This window comes from Trachinotus anak, unplaced genomic scaffold (assembly GCF_046630095.1).
Source record: "Trachinotus anak isolate AG129_WGS33_773 ecotype Australia unplaced genomic scaffold, CSIRO_AGI_Tana_v1 ptg000026l, whole genome shotgun sequence".
NCBI classification, from domain to species: domain Eukaryota; kingdom Metazoa; phylum Chordata; class Actinopteri; order Carangiformes; family Carangidae; genus Trachinotus; species Trachinotus anak.
This window is the reverse complement of record NW_027273877.1, coordinates 11040773-11058336: the sequence shown is the minus strand read 5'-3', so window position 1 is coordinate 11058336 and position 17564 is coordinate 11040773. Positions and strand designations below refer to the sequence as shown.

General features: G+C 38.2%; 1 protein-coding gene across 2 annotated transcripts in view; it reads right to left on the bottom strand.

The window, feature by feature from the left end:
* LOC139609697 (protein SON) overlaps positions 1-17564 on the bottom strand; it is a 37126-nt gene that overhangs the window by 7031 nt on the left and 12531 nt on the right. The window contains exons 7-16 of one of the 2 annotated variants that reach the window (XM_071464571.1): positions 14741-15029; positions 12921-13114; positions 12111-12263; positions 11290-11465; positions 8790-8924; positions 7605-7691; positions 5498-5713; positions 4333-4443; positions 1700-1816; positions 672-819 (exon numbers count right to left, since the gene is read on the bottom strand). In XM_071464571.1, the coding sequence (XP_071320672.1) occupies positions 672-819; positions 1700-1816; positions 4333-4443; positions 5498-5713; positions 7605-7691; positions 8790-8924; positions 11290-11465; positions 12111-12263; positions 12921-13114; positions 14741-15029 (1626 nt within the window). The remainder of the gene's footprint in view (positions 1-671; positions 820-1699; positions 1817-4332; positions 4444-5497; positions 5714-7604; positions 7692-8789; positions 8925-11289; positions 11466-12110; positions 12264-12920; positions 13115-14740; positions 15030-17564) is intronic. The other variant, XR_011685328.1, reaches the window with a different exon arrangement.

The following is a 17564-nucleotide window of genomic DNA, read 5'->3' as shown; positions in this document are numbered from 1 at the left end:
AAGCCATCAAGCTGAAGAAGAGGGTCTTTAGGACCTGGTTCTAGGTACCATGGTTGGCCCAGGGGTCTTCAGAAGCAGTAGATGCTACCAAGTGGGTAGTGATCAAAAGAACGAGATTGTAGATACAAGCGGCTGAAATTAGGTTTCCTCCATAGGGTGGCTGGGCTTAGCCTTAGAGACAGGGTGACAGCTCAGACATCCAAGGGAGCTTCGAATAGAGCCGCTGCTCTTTCATGTCAAAAGGAGCCAGAAGAAAATGGATGGATGGATGGATGGATCAGCAGCTAATGAAAGAGCTTGTTTGAGGTTATTCCTGGCAAAGGAGGTTTTGTTGTAATTAAATCCAAGGATTAACTTGCTTTTTCCACCAGCACTATAAATGTATTCAATAAAGGCACGAAAGATTATAATTGTTTGTGTGTTATTAGCTATGCACATTGTGTTTGTCTATACTTTTTGATGTTGAAAATGAAGATCAGATCTGATTTTATGATCAATTAATACAGAAAACCCAGTCATTTCAAAGGGTTCAGTTTTCTTGCCACTGTATGTAGCTGTTCCCCCACATCACCAGTTTGCCTTCACTGTCCACCCTTGTAAAGCATGTGCTGTTAAGACTCATCAAAATCTGTATCACTGTGTTGTTGGTCCAGTATTCTGTGGCCTCAGACCTTTGCGGTCGACCTTGAAGTCAATAATGATTGGCTCCACGGTGCCCTCACGGTTCCTCCCTAGGCCCTCTCCCGTCTTCCAGCCCATCTTTCTCATCAGGAACTCCCCGACACCCCCTGATACTGGAGCTGCCCTGAGAAACTGGTCCTAACAGACACACAAAGAGACACAGCAAGAGCGACAGAAAGGGGAAAAGGAGGAAAGAGAGAAAAGAAAGTGTTAGCAGGAAGTGACAAACAGTGACTGATGGTAAATAAGGACAACTTAGGCACTGAGGAGGAAACAGGTACCAACCTAGCTCCTTCTGTCCACCCCTTCCTCATGCTGACAACAGAGAGATCCCATATTAGGGACCCTAACCCAGAGAACCTAATCCTAACACAGAGAAACTCCCACCTCAAAAGCTCTCTACAAACACAAATCACACCACCCTTTAATATATCAGATGGCACTTAACCAGATCAGACACAGCCTGGACCACACCAGACTGTAAATAAACAAATGTCATGCTGCAACAGTTGGTGAAGTTTTTTTCTGCATGAGAGATTAGAAAAGCTATTATACTTAAAGTGTGTGATGTCATCTCATCTTTGGGACAAACAAGAGGAACCAGGGAGAAACACACAAATGTCGATGTAACATTGGGTTTCAAAATAGAAGAGGGATAACTTTCTTCACATGGATGCTGGGTGAACAACTTTGTATCTGCAGTGGAATTAGTTGTGACAAGGGTGCCTTAAAGTGCCATGAGCACTAACTGCTCTGCTGAAATTGTTGAGACATAATGAGATAGCTGATGGTAATTCTGATGTGTTATTGCTAAATTTTAGTATGTTGTCATGATTCAACTTGTGAGTCTTGATGGTAATCACTAAGCATGAGATCACAGAGACCTCAATATGTCAAAATATGTCTGTTTATGTCTGTTTACAGTACAGAATCAGGCAAGACAAGTTCTCATTTTTTGCTAAATCTATCTCAATGGTTTTATGTGCTTGTTTATGTATGTTGTGTGCGTGTGTCTTACCTTCTTCAGCCATGCTTGTGGTCCGCTGGTGGACAGCTCCTCTGAGGTGAGGACCTGGGCTCCTGTTGAACCAGTGAAGAGACCTGGAACAGTGTTGGATTGGGCCCATGCATCGACCTATGAAAACAGGACAGGTAGATCAGACAGTCAAAGTATTTATCAGATCCAATATTTGAGAAGACAATGTGGAAACATTTCATCGGCATTGTGTGCATACAAAATGATTATTATTCATCAGCCTAAAACATGAAATTTGTGATTGATTATCACATTTCTAAGAAACAAAAGTGACAAATGGATGTGTTATATTATTGAACATGAGAATGGGAAATTACTAATCAAAAAAAGACAAAAAATCAGAACTGAAATCCATTAAGGTTAAAATTTCAAGAACTGGAACTAAAACTGGAAAAACCAATTGCCATTCACTATTTGACTGCAGATAGAACAGACATATTGCTTTTGATTTTTGTTCTTACATATTATTTTAAATAATACACCAAAGTCAAATGGCATGGATGAACTACTGGCACCCAATATCAAATAACTTCTATCACGCCATTTTAAGGTAATCACTGCAATCAAGCTATAGATCTTAATGAGATGTCTACTCTTCTTAAATAGTAGTTTGGTCAGTATGTTTCACTCCAAACTGCCCTTGTAATGAGAAACAGATTCAAGATTATCCCCTCATAATCTTCTGATTCAAGGAACCTTGTGAAAGATGCAGTAAAGCAACCCCATAACATAACTGACCTTCCTAAATGTTTACATGGGCAGGCTTCTTCCATTTTTCCCCATTAAAGGGTGTGTGTGTGTGTGTGTGATTTTGGTGATCCCATGGTGATATTTTTGATGTTAAGTGAAATGTGTTGACAACTAGTGACTTGCATTGAAATTAGGTACAGATATCCATGGTGCCCAGATGATGATTCCTCATGACCTTGGTGATCTTTGGACATATTCACTAGCGCCAACAGACGATTTAATTTTTTCCTTACCAGTGATTTATCTTGACATTAACTAGATAACTAGATAGGCACACATCAGACATCCATGGCTTCTGGACAAATAATTCTAATACCTTAGGTGATTTTGCTTCCTTTAACTACATGGGGTTAATTTTGTCTGTTAATAGAAAAGCAAAGAAATGTGGGATAGCAAACCGTCCAAAAAATCTGCAACCAAAAATTACTACCATTCCAAAATACAACAGAGCATTGTGATTTGCCTCTACAATCACTGTAGATTTATTTTTAATGGATACAAATGGCATTTAATCTACACTCAGTAACCCATAATGACAATTTTTAGAAATATTTTTAAATTCTAAAAAATCTCAATAATGAAAGTAGTCTGACCCTTTGCTGTGGCTCCAAATTATGGTCATGTACATCCTATTTGCTTTATTTATCCTTGAGACTTATCTAGGAGTTGACTGAAGTCCACCTGTGATTGGATATAGTTTAGAAAGGCACAGACTTGGTGTATATAAGGTCGCACAATTCAACCTGTATGTCAGGAAACCAACAGTCACTTTAACAGAGCTTCCTATAAGCACTGGCTGCAGGCCAAAAATCAGAAGACTCATTCAAATCAAATTTTTGATTCTGACAAAATAGTTTTGCTATGCATGTGCATTTTAATACTACTAGTCTGTGCTTCAAAAGAATGCAAGCATGATAACAGAGAAATGTGCCTATCTCTCTGTATCAGTTCCACCCCGACATGCTCCATATTAATCTCTGTGCATACTCAGATGAGAGGTTGTGTCCCGCCGTGTTCAGTGTTTAACATAAATATTGATGGAATATGAAGGAACAGTACAGCCAAAATTTTACTAAATTGCAAACCAAAAGACACAAGACAGGCAATGTAGTCATAATGAAGCTGTGATTCTATTGGGAATTACAGTAATGTTGGTTTGCAGTTTTTGTTGGATGGATCCTTTGTGTTTTTAATTAACAGGCAAAATTAAACTCACAGAAATGTCTCAAAACTATTTTACAGACATTCATCTCCCCTGTCCAAGAATTTAGTTTATAGCAGTTGAAAGTACATTTATTCAAATACTGTACTTAACTACATACAACTTTCCATTTTGTGCTATCTTATAATTCCACTTCATTGCTGGTGGGAACTATTGTACTTTTATTCCACTACATTAATTTGACTACTATTGTTACTATTTTCTTTAAAAATTCAGATTTTACATTTGATGAAACAAATAAATACAATTTTGCATTAAAATAGCCAAAGGTAAATAAAATAGTTAGAATTAGCTCCACCGTGAAAAGCAACAACATTATAATACTGTTAACATATCAGTCATAACAATTTATTTATATCATATATTTAGCACTCAGAAGGGCCACAAGTCAATAAGACTTTGAAGACATTGATATTTTAAGTACAGTTTGCAGATAATACTTACATACTTTTACTCGAGTACCAATTTAATGTTTGGCTTTTACTTGTAATGGCCTACCCGTACAGTGTGGGCTGAATAATTCCTCCACCTCTGTTTGCTTATGACCAAATACCAACAAAATGTTAATATTTTCATCAAAAGTATCTCGGCTGGCTGACATTTGAGCCTTTAACGAATAGTCAATAAGATATGTGAATTATACCTGCTCTTGTGCCCGGCTAAGCATGCAGATGGCACTGACATCGTAGGGGTTCTCAGCCAAACGTCTCTGAGCTTTGATTCTCTCAGTTACGGCCTGAGAGATATCTACTGGCTAGAGAGGGAGAGAGGGAGGGAGGGAGGGGGATAGAGAGAGAGAAGGAGAGAGAGGCAGAGAGAGAGAACAGAGGTTTTCAAATGCCACACTTTACTTTGCAAGCTGTGAAGTTAAATGTCAAAGGCGTATAGACAGGTTTACAAGCACAGACCTGTGTAAACAAACTTTTTAAAACACAGTTATTATTAGACAATCTTACAAAATTAAGATGACAGATATAAAACTCAAAGGCGGCACAGCACTCATCGCCTCACACCAAGAAGGTTCTGTGTTTGAGCCCTGGTTCAGCAGGGGTCTGTCTGTCTGGATTTTAATGGGTTCTCCTCATGCCTGTGTGGGTTTCCTCCAGGTAGTCCAGATTCCTCCCACAATCCAACTAATGCAGGTTTGGTTAATTGGTGACTTGCCCATAGGTGTGAATGTAAGCGTGAATGGTTGTTTATCTCTATATGTCAGCCCTGTCAACCCTAGACTGGCAACTTGTCCGGGGTGTACCCTGCCTCTCACCCAATGTCAGCTGGGATTAGCACAACTTCATTATTTGTGTGGCACAACAGTTATGTCACAGGAGTAATTCTTCTCCAGCTGAGTGAAGCTTAGTGTATTGTTACAAGAACAACTTATACTTACCCTTACAGTAGAAAGATTCATAAAGATAAATAAATAATCATGTTTTTTGCCCTAGTTTTACTTGTGTCTTTGCTTGCCATGGTAGCTATTCCAATTCACAGTATTTATCAGCCCAGGGTTCTACACTACATTAATTAAGTGAAAATCAGATTTGAAACTACAGCTTTGTAATTATAGCAATAACACAGCTGGATTAAAAAAATGAGCAAAGAAGGAGTAGTAAACTTAGACATACACAGTACATCAGCATTATCAGTGTTACCTTTATGTTCCACATTATCTGTGTAGTTACAGATGCACTAGTCAATATAAAAACGTAAACTGTGAGCCCAGAGATTAGATAATATATTCACAACATTTTTTAGGATTCTCCATTACATACAAGAATACAATCAGTATAGAGTATACTTCCATATCTCACCTGCAGTAGTGGGTCAGGAAAAACACTGTCATTAACTGGCACAAAAGCTGGTTGATCGACAGCCTCTGGTGACCCTGCTGCCACTGTTTCACCTGAGGATGAGGTGGATGTCACTATAGGAACAGTGGTCAGGGTCTTTCTTGAGGCAGTTGTAGGTTTGTCTGCTGTTTTGTCAACCGGAACCCATTCTCCATAGGCGCCCAATACCTCGCCCTCCTGGAGAGTATAACACATCACATTGCTCATTAGGCATTATCATTGTTGTATGACAACATCTTTAAATTAGGGCTGTCAGCATTAACACGTTAATTGCGATGAGATTAAGGGCCGAGCATAACGCGCTATTCAAAAAAAAAAAAATTGTGTTAATCGCATGTCACCAAAGATTCTTTATTTTACACAGTCACTGGTCCTTTACCAGAGATTCTAGAGTGCCACGTTCTTGAATCTTTGGCTTCTACTATCTTGACCCTTTGACGCATCCTTACTTGTTGTCAAGCTGCCACAGACACTTCCTACAAAGATTTTACATGGCGGAGCGACCTTGGCAAGTCATGTCTATGGGAGCAAAAGGGGCATGTCTCCGGTTTGCATAAAGGGGCGTGTCGGGACACCCAAAGTGTTTAAATCCAATGCTTGAATCATCGTTGGTGAAGATCAAATGAGCTGGAAAATAAATTATCACGGATAAATAAATTATCACACATCTTCATAATTACACATCAGAAATGGTAACTTAGCTTCTAGTTCGGACAGACTGACGGTTATGTGTTGTCAAGCAAGAGAAAACAGTTCTGAGATGCAAAATAATAAAATTTTAATCATGTGATAAAATTATGCGATTAATCGCGATTATTAAAATTGAGTGATTAATTGCAATTAAGAAAGAATTAATTGTTTGACGGTCTATTTTAAATATATAATTTGTAACGGAAACATAGCTCAGGGTTTCTCATTCATTTTGGATGTGAGGATCAGCACACTAGCAAACAGTGGGTGGGTGGTGAATCTACTTTAAAAGATCCTCTTTACATAGGTTTAAGACATAATAAATAATCTACTAAATAATCAGCATTATGTAATAGCTAATCACATTTTTCTCCCTTATCAAAAAATCCAGAAACTGAGAAGATTTGCAAATATATTGTACACAATATGTCTCCTACTTCACTGAGGAGTTCATTCTCAGTGTATGTGCACTGGAGTCATTATTATGTACACAACACAGAGAAACCTTCCTCCTTCAGCAGATGAAAACAAATTCATTCTGGCCAGCAAGTCAAATACCAAAGTGAGGTAACAATAATGTCACAGCCCATTTGTTCAGGATGACTGACATGAAAGTTGGGTGTGAAATCACTTTTGTCCACAGCCACACACAACCACAGGCACATTATTTTATTTTGTATTCATATTATATTTATATATTGGGTTTAGCGCTGTCATGAGATCACACTTTCACTACATGATTATCATGGCCAAAAGAATTCATAATAATACTATCATTGCAATATCTATAGAGGGAAAATGCTATCAGTCAAATTCATCTTTACTTTTATGTGTGTTTTGCCATCTCTGAAAGACCAGCATAAAACACCCAACTGGGACCAGATGAGAAGCAAGCAAAATGCTCCACCCACTGGAATAAACTAACTGAAACGCCTAAAAAGACACAATCTCAGCAATAACACTACACACACAGATATGAAGGGTGCAGCTACTAAGGTATCAACAGCAGTAAAAGATATAACTTGTAGCTTCTAGATTTTTAGTCATGCTAGCAGCATGGCTCTTCAAGTTTCCCAGACAACCACCTGACTTTACCCCCTTTGACATCTCCTCTCTCTCTCCTCTGTATTTTCTGTCCTTCTCTACTGTCTCTGTCTAATAAAAAGTAGAAAAGCTGGAATAAATGTCAACTCACTTCATCACTCATCTTAGACTAAAAGAATTGTTACCTCTAGCAGCCATATAAATTACTACACTATAAATACACGCCTCAGGTCTACAACAGAATGGTTGTAGGTAGTAGGTTTCCTAACTTTTTTTTTACCTAGCAGATTTTAAATCTAAAATTTTAACTAGTGTTATAAGATTAAAACCTGACCTTCTTACGATGTTGGGATCCTGAAGACACAGGAAACTCCTTGGCGATGCCTGCATCACTACGCACTGCTGGACGAACTGTTGTGTTCTGGAGGGAGAAAAAGGAAAAAGTGTTCATCATTTTAGTTTTTCTCTAGCCTGTCACTCAAGTACTTAAAATTTACATTTAAGAAGGTACTCCCCCTTGTAACAATGAAGAAGAATGCATTTACTGGCTGGCTAGCGTGTGTTCAAATCATATGTCAAACAGAGCCAATAAATCATGGTGCATGGTATACTACACTGCAAAAAATCATAGCAAAAATACTTATGCCCGACTCTACACTACCATTTAAGTCACTGGTGAAAGTAATCTGACTATGGGCCCTATTTTAATCGCATAAGTGACTGAAAGCAAGGGGGAGCTCAAATTTTCTTTTTTGTTTGACACAGGGAAATCACTTGTCGATTAGTCATTGTCTCTTGACTCTCTTTCCTTCTAATTTTATCTGTTTCTAACGAGCTGGATGCCATGGATGTAATGCCTTAAAGTACAATCAGACTGAGATAGCAAACAGGTATATGATGCGGTCTGGCCAGCGATGACATAAAAGTTCCCAACATTGGCTTATCACAGTGACATAATGAAAGGAGTTTTTAATTATTAATGTTTTTAAAGATTATTAATTATAGATTATTATTAAACATTATATATAATGTATATATATTATATTGTACTGTTATATTATATTGTATATTATACTGTATATTTAGCAAATTATTTGTCGACCAACTTGCATGTTGCTTTTGCAGACCACCAGTGGGCCGCAGCCCACAGGTTGGGAACCACTGTTCTAAGGGTTGCACACTCTCAAAATAAGGGGGTTAAGTCAGTGTAATATATTTGTAATGGGGGTAATGTTAAGAAACGGTAACATTTTTTGATGGACAAGAGGTAATAATATACTAACATATACTAACAATAATGAGGTATTGTTTTAATTACTGTGAAATAGTGGTCAGGTTATTTCCTTGTAATTTCTGAGCTTTAATATGAAACCACCAATATGCAACCATATATACTTCACTGTCATCTAAGTAGGGTTTACCACACATTCACATACACTAGTAAGAACCAGCATTCACATGTGTATACACAATATGTAAACTCATATAAGACAATGTGTAGCCAGTGCATGGATGTTACATTGATGCTGAAGCTGATGGCTTTTTGCTCTCGAAGAGCTGATCCTCCAAAGGGTTTCCCATCATCCTCTTCATCTGAAATATGAGGTACTGCCACCGGCAGCTCTCCTTTACTGTCCACGATCATTTTGCATTTCTACAAACACACACAAAGCAAACACCACAATTTGAAGTTCTGTGAGGCACACACATTTGACATTTTTGTACAAAATATTACTTAATCAATTATCAAAATAATTACTTATTTTTTGTTTTACTTACTGCTGCAGTTCAAGATACTCTTTTTTTTTAGTAATTAGATCAATTCGGGATATGCACTTGATTGGGATTGTACATCCACTTATTTTCCATACTTTTGTACCCTCTTCATAACTGTAACTACTGGTACTGGACCACCTGGCAATCAGAAGTGACATCAGGACACTGACATCCCAATTTTCATCCCAAAAGAAAAACACACAGTATCCTTCCAAAGTCTCAAGTCCATCAGCCCTTCAGCTCTTTTAGCTTATCTGTATCCCCTCCCAAGTGTCTGCCAACCCCCCTAACCTTTTCAACTACTACAGTGACCCACTCTCCTCCTCCTCTGTGTGGCTGTGGTTGCCACAGTCTCATTTACACTCTCAGCCAGCTAAAAAGAATTAGCAATAAAACTGGTTTAACATCTTCATATCTACAAAGATTACCTTCAGCCATACTAAGACACCATCAACACCCAAAGTCCTCTTCTCTACTATAAACTAAACCTAACCCAAACGTCTCCTCATTATCTCCCCACTATGACAGAAATCATAAACTCCTCTCTGCTCGGGTTCTGTCCTCTACCACCTAAACTGGCTGCTGCTCTGAAAAAACTGGGTGCAACCCTGATAGCCTCAGCAACTTTCAACCAAACTCTAGTCTCCCCATTCTGTCAGAAATACTGGACCGCCTCATTGCCTCACACCTCATGGCCCACTTCATCTCCAAAAAGCTATTTGAACAATTTGACCCAATCTGCATTCTGCACACAACATGGCATGGAAACACTTTGTTACATTCACATGTAACCGTGTCCTCTCTTCAGAGGCTACTCATCTCTGCATTCTCATCTTCCTTGACCTCACTGCTTTCTTTATACACTATAAACCACGTCTTTCTCCCTCCTTAAATAATCCCTAGACATCACTGCAACTGCCCCCTCGCCTAAGGGGCAGTGCACTCAACACTTGTGAGCACTGCTTACTGGAACCACTTACCACCAAAGCAAATTGTAAAACTAAGTAACTAGGAACTAAAACCAGGTAACATAACATGTTCAATATGGCAACTTTTCAAATCTTTCAATACAGAGTTTTTCTTCTTTAAGCCTGAATGCAATGTGTCCTCATTATTTGAAAATCTGGCCATGTTTAACCAAACTCTGTAACATTATATATACGACAGAAAATATGGAAAAGCATAATTGGTTTAAATCATGTGTGCAAGCCACCTTTCACAAGCAAAATTGTGACAAATCTGACACAATCATTAGTCCCAAAAACTGCACATAATTTTTGCCTCACCATCAACAGCTCCACACCATCTCCCTTCCCAAATATCTGCAACCTTAGAGTAATTTTGAGAGCCATCTTTCATTCAAACATTACACCAATCTTATTACCAAAACAGCTTTATAGCTTGTCTATGTCCATCCATCTCCCTTTCTGCCGCTGAAACTAAGATATATTCTTTCATGATATCCAGACTTGACTACTGCAATAGGATTCTTTGTGCATACATCATAGATACATCATAGATCCAGTACATCCAAACCCTGCTGCTTGCTCACTCACTCTTGTCCAATGACTACATCACCCCTGGCTCTCCATCCCACAATAGATTCAATTTAAAGTAATTTCCTTCTTACACAGCCTTCCATAACCACCCCCCCCTCCTACCTCAAGATTTTTGCCACTGCTATATTTGCAAAGCCTTCACTCCTTACATCCCTGATCCAGGACCAACCACCGGACCTGGGGTGACAGTGCCTTCTCCATTGCCACCCTCTGTCAAGTTCTCTCCCCAGACACACGTTAAAGAGGTTACTCAAAACTCACCTTTTTAGAAGCATTATCTGCTTGTTATTATTTCTCTAGGATCTTTTTTAACATTAAATGTGTCCTTTCACAAACATCTTATAATATAAATAGTTTTACTGTAATTTACTTCAAAGGATAGAATTAGAAAATTTCTCAGTTTGGAGAAATTATTTTTCATTTTGTGTCAAGTTTGGCCTACTCAGTTCTTGCCCCTGACTATTTTTCTAGACTGATTAATATTTGTGTTAGTAATGTTGTTGCTAGTAATGTTTGTATATTTTATGAAACCACATATTAGTTACATATGTTAGAGAATTTTTTTTACATCTCTTACCATTACAAAATTAATAGAATTGTAACATCAATTTCTTTTCTGTGTGCAGTTAAACGCCAGTAAATAATACATGGTTAACAAGTGCGATTCAAGGTCTGTGCTCTTACATCAGTAAATTCTTTAATGCTGATACTGTTGGCCTGCTTCACTACTTTCTTCTTCATTTCCTCCAAAGCAGCAATGTTGGGTTGGGTAGCAACAGGAGGTGGCTTGTTGGTAATGGATGGCAGTGAGAGCAGTGAAGACAGAGCACCCATGTTAGACAAGGCTGCTGTCATAGTGGCTGTAAGGGACATAGAGACACTGAGAAAGACAGCAAGACAGAGGCCAATAAAAAAACAACCAGAGCTGCTAATTCAAGTTAGATTCAAGCTTGTAATAACAATCTTAATAAAATGCACTGACTGGAAACAGAATAAATTAAATATAGAGATATAAAGCAGTGATTCCCAAACTGTGGTATGTGAGGCTCCACAAAAAATGTATTCAAATACAGAGAACAGTTATTACATATACACGTCACGGTAAAATTATGTCAAAATTTGTTGAGCTGGTTATTTGAGTAGTTTAGAAATAAAATTTCCCTGTGCATAATCACATATGGTAATGTGACGTCGCGACTGGGATGCATGACTAGTGTGATGGTGTGAATAGTGGGAATTGTACAAGAACAATCATGGGAGTCAACTTTTTCTTGGGGGAGGGGTAATTTAATTAATGTAATATTAATGTAATATTTGCTATATTAAAAATATAACATCAAACCAAAAAATCTGGTACTGAATCAATAACAGAGGTCCAAAGGGATAACCATAACATTGGATAGATACATACAGTGGATGGATCAGTGATCATAAAAAGGAAAAAAAAACATCAAGCAGAGGGAATCAAATCAAGACAGGAGAAAAGACAAGAGTCAAAATCATACCAGCAGTCATACTGGCCATTGCAGCATTCATGGCCATACTTGGGAGAGCTAGAGGAAGCACTGTGGACCTCAGGCTGGCAGGGATGGGCATACCTGCTTTGGCACACATAGCAGCAGCATTGGCCTTGGCAATTTCCAACAACTGGTCCTTATCTGAGGAAACAAAAAGAATATACATAAATCAATCACAGAAACAATGAATTAAACTGATGAAATTTCTTTATACTGAATATATTGAAATATCTATTTATAAACCAACTTAATTAATTAAAGATTTTTTTTTTTTTTAAAAAGGACGGTTGAGCAGGTGCTGCAAATATACAGTATATGACTAGACTGATAACACACTTGAAACTGCAATGACAGCTATAAATTAAGTCAGATTTTATTTAAAACTTCAACATTTTCAAAAAATGTTGAAGAGGTTATGGATGATCATTTTCACATATCATCCTCCTCACCAAACCTGGTGTGCTATTGAGAGAAAAAACTAAAATCTTGAGAAAGTTGCTCAATTGAAAATTATTTAGGCAAGTAATATTAGAAATTACACTTAAAGGTATTAATTTCCAAATATGTCTAAGCAGCTGGGTGTCCAACAGCTTTTAACACTGCTTTTCATCACAATGTTTTCAGTTTTTCTTTGCATGAAAGAAGTTGACCATGGAAGGGAAGTGACCATGGCATATGCTGATTTCATAACACTGATATCCTGATTACACTGATTATAAATAATAATGCCAAATGAAAAAAGAAGAAACAGCACAATTCCTGTACAGAATTGAAATCAGTGATTTCATAATATCTGACCCAGTTCACTGATGCGTTGAGGGCTGTTGCTCGAACTGCAGTGTTTCCTGGTGGGGGATCTATTTTTGCGGAGGATGAGTACAGGGGAATGACTTGGCTCTCGTTTCCAGCGGTCCCTCTGGCTGTATGTAGCCCTCCTCCTCCCCCGTGATGCTGACCATGAGCGTGACCTCCTTGATCTCCTGCCTCCTGACCTGCAAAGACAACATATAGTTCAATTTATTTGGAGTTCTGTTGTTATTGTCAGACCATGATTTCCAAGGCATTGTGGCTGCAAGTATGAAACAGTTGGAATGAGAGTTAGTGTGTGTGTGTTTGTATTTGTACACACATGCGCACGCACGCACGCACGCACACACACACACACACACACACACACAGGGTGTTGTTTATACAAACAAGTTAGATTTAAGACTTTTTAAGACCTTTTAAATGCCACTTTAAATGAAGTTTAATAGATAGATAGATAGATAGATAGATAAATAAAATACTTTATTAATCCCTTGGTTAATTCAGAAGACCAAAATTTCAATGGAAATACACATCAAGAGTGAAAACATATTCTTTCCAAATAAATACTTTTAGTGCACTCACCATTGTTATTCACTTGGCAAAACGATAATATGCCTTTATGATACAGTAATGTATAGGACTACAGGAGTTCAGTGGTGGAAGAAGTATTCAGATAAATATAGATGTAATACACTATATTGTAAATGTAAATGTATTTGGGCAGATATGGCGATATGAATCTCTGTAGCACTACAATTCTTATGGTACTAATAATGCACAACAATGCTGTGATACATTTTACCTTTATCAAAAGAAATGCAGCTCCTGACATTCAGATATTGCAGTTGGCTGTATTGAGATTTCGATTAATTGTGCAGCCCTGCTCCATTACATATTAAAGTTCAGGTTTGGTCCCTCTGACTAATACATTAGAATAGAATAGAATAGAATAGAATAGAATAAATCTTTAATGACCACTAAAGTGAAAAATTGTCTTATGACAGATAACATCATTAGATGATTAATACTGAAGCATCAGTGTGTAAGAAGCATGTGCCTGCTTTAACTACTTTATAAACAGTGTTATATAAAGCACATAAGATAAATCTGAAGAGTCCTGAGATGATTAACAAGAAGACAAGAAGAAAACAAATTTCTGATATCAGGACTTTTTCTCTAACCCTTTTTTTTCTTTTAATGCACAGTTTTTTGTAAGACATCGGAAGCCAAAAGGTTGGAAACCACTGGTTTAACACTGTGTTCTATTTCTAAAGCTTGTTATATTATCCATTGTGTGAAATCTTCATCTTAAAAGTAACTAGTAACTAAAGCTGTCAAACAAATGCAGTGGATGTATAAATTAGCATAAAATGGTGGATGCAAATCAAATCTGCAATGAAACAATTGTTGAAACCATATTTCAGGATGTGATTTTAAAAACTTCCATTTCCTACCATAAAGTTTTAGTGACGGGTGCGTAGGATTCAAATTAAGGAGTTCACCGACTTTAATTTGTATCCACACCGGAACATGTTGGTAGCATCATCTCATTGGTAGGTTTTTCATGGGTGAAAGCCTATAGACTTGTATGTACGATATGTATGTATGTAGGTTTGAACAGTGCTGTTAGCCTGCATGAATGAAAGCCTGATGGTCTGTGGATCATGATGTCATCCTAATAATTTGAGCTCAAGTGATGGACAATGCTCTGGGCAATGTTCTCAGCTCTTTGGTATTGATATCATTAATTAAATTATTAACTAATAATTATGTTTAGCTAAAATACCAACGGGATATAACTACTATACCTCGATCGTGATCTTGTCCTCCTTGAAGGGCTCCTGGATCTGGATCCCTTCCTGTGGCTCCTACATCGTGACTTGGATCTTTTCTGCCTTTTTGATGACTTTCCTTCTTTGTTCCTCTGTGGGGACTTTGGTGGTTTCCTCTTCCTCTTTGCTGGTGATTTAGCGTTGGTGGCAGGGTACCTAGGGTATTCTGATGATTTAAACTGAAGGAAACTGCCCTCCACTGCCTGGTCATGTTCACTCACTATGGACTGGTTCAGCACGGATTGGGATGTGCCACAACCTGCAGCTTTAATATTAAACCAGACATTACTTGGACATATGAACTAAATAAAACTATTTTAAAATGTTTGTTTGTGTGTTAGGTAAAGCATTGGCATAAAAGATGCACAGTAATCAACACAAGTAATCAAAACACCTTCGTATATTGCTAGACACCAAAATAGACAATGAGGACAGAAGGAGTAGCCATAAAAGAATGAGAAATTTGAGTGCATTAGACCATACACAGAGTAAAATTCAATTCTTATCATGCTAAACTAGTACTAGTTGGGGATTAGGTATTAGGTGGATGTAGAAAATCTAAAACAATTAATCCAAAGATTTTTTGATGCTTGTTGGACCACAATCTGAAAGAGTTTTCCCTCAGTTTAGTCTGCAGAATGTTAGATGTTGTTTTAACACTAACACAAAACAAAATTTTTGGTGAAAAAACAACAGAAAAGGATAAATGGAAACAAACTCTCAAAGGAGCTGTTGCTCTGTCTTTATCTTAGCTGCAGTTTCAGGTTTAGGATGGGCTTAAGCCTATGGTTGTGTCTGAGGAGTGGTACGGGGATGGGGCAGGTTGGGGGGCAGGACTGCCCACCGGCCCTGCTATTGTTGTCGTGCTGCTCCTCAATTTTAATTGCACATTAGATATCACACGACACTAGGGCCTTAGGGGGCGGGACAGGACAGGTGAGACTGCTGTCTACCAGCGCTGGAGCACCCATGCCACTGCTTACTAAAACTAAATAGCATAACATAATTGATTGGAAACAGCAACTTCTCAAATCTGTCCATACATGTTTGAGCTTGAATCTGATATAGAAAATGAGAGTGGACAGCATGAAGACATACAGCAACAAAGATTACAGCAGGATATCTCTGTTTGATAAATATTATGCATGTTACATCTATATTGTGTGACATAATGATGGGCTTAGTCTTTCCACCACAATCTGTATATAATTTTTCCTATATATGCCCCTGTTGAAAGTTGCAGATCTGGGAAATGTGTTAAATTCTTGATGTGGAAAATGTCTGCTGTCAGGTAATACAAAAGCCAACGTTCCTAGTAAAATGTTAGTCTGCTGTTCAACCTACCCACTAGATTCAGTCTTGTGTTTGAAGGAGTGTCAGGACTATGTAGCAGCTTGCTGTTGTTTAAATGTTATGTAATCATGGTAAACACACATGACAGTTAAGCTTAATGGCTCTCTAGAGCAATTCAGCACTTTTCACCTGGTAGCTGCAGATTTATCTCACTAAGATGTTCTGCTGTCTAAATTGGCCACAAAGATTTAATCAGCTGAGGGCATTCAGAATAAAACAGCTGTCAATAACATATAATGTTAGGATTGTTGTGTGAGAAGCTGTTTTGGGTGGGTGTTAGCAGGTCTACTGCATCCTGGATCTCAGACTACCTGTAAGGCCCCAGTTTGTTTATCTGGTAATTATATACAGGGGTCCCACACATGTTTACCAATGAATTTTCAAAACTTTTCCATAACTTTTCCATAATATTTTATCCTATTTCCAAGATTTAATTTAAGTAGTTTCACAGGTAGGCCCTGTAAGAGCCATTTTGTCTGGTAAATTTATTATTATGTTATGCTGATTGTATTTGTATGCTGAAGGTGATTTATGATAGGTACTATTGCTGTAAAGCTTTTGTTTTGTACATATAGTTGTGTAGAGCTGTAAAGTGATAAGTAATGAAGGAACCTCTTTGGCATGTAAAAAGGAGCTAACAGGTAGTGAGAAGTAGGGAGGAATAGAACGGAATAAGTTTTTGACCGTGACAGCAAGCCAGTAGTGGACAGTACAGCTAAACTGTGTTTTTTGCTGAACTGTTTAGATTAAAGTGAATTTTCTCAAGCAAGTCAAGTCGCAGTTTTTCTTGTTTTGTTTGGAATGCGAGTCAAAACCGAGTCATCCTCCCAACTAAGCAGCGTTGAAATAAGGTAAACCGCCGCTACAGACCCATGATGACAGGGCATAGTAATGAGGCTCTTAACTTTAATGCAGTAGCCCTATAAAGGCTGTGTAGCAAAAACGCAGGATAGCAAGCAATTTGAAATGGAATGACTTTAGCCGACAACAGATCATTGGATGCGGCAATGGACTGGGTGAGCATTGACTGTTGTCTAGCAGCTATACCGATGCCTGCCGTACTTATAGAAGCGGTAACATCATCATCACATGAGGGTCTTTTGCAGGGTTCCAGACTAAATGTGCTCAGGACAGAGATCCGAGCCGGGACGCCACCAGGACGAAAGGATCTATAGCCTGTAACCCATCACTTGCTTATTCGGCAAATGACAAACCGAACCGAGCGCCGAGCTGAAGCGTGTGTTCTCTCACTCAGGGGGAAAGCTGAAATGTTGCGCTAATAACACCGGTCCATCTACCCCCTCAGTCACAGCTCATTAACGGGACCTCACTAAAACGTCATGCAGATTGAACAGAACTGAGTGAGCACCTGAGTCTGAGGAAACTTGGACACATTTTAATGGACGTATTTTTTAACCATTGAATTAAAACAGTCACCAACTGCTTG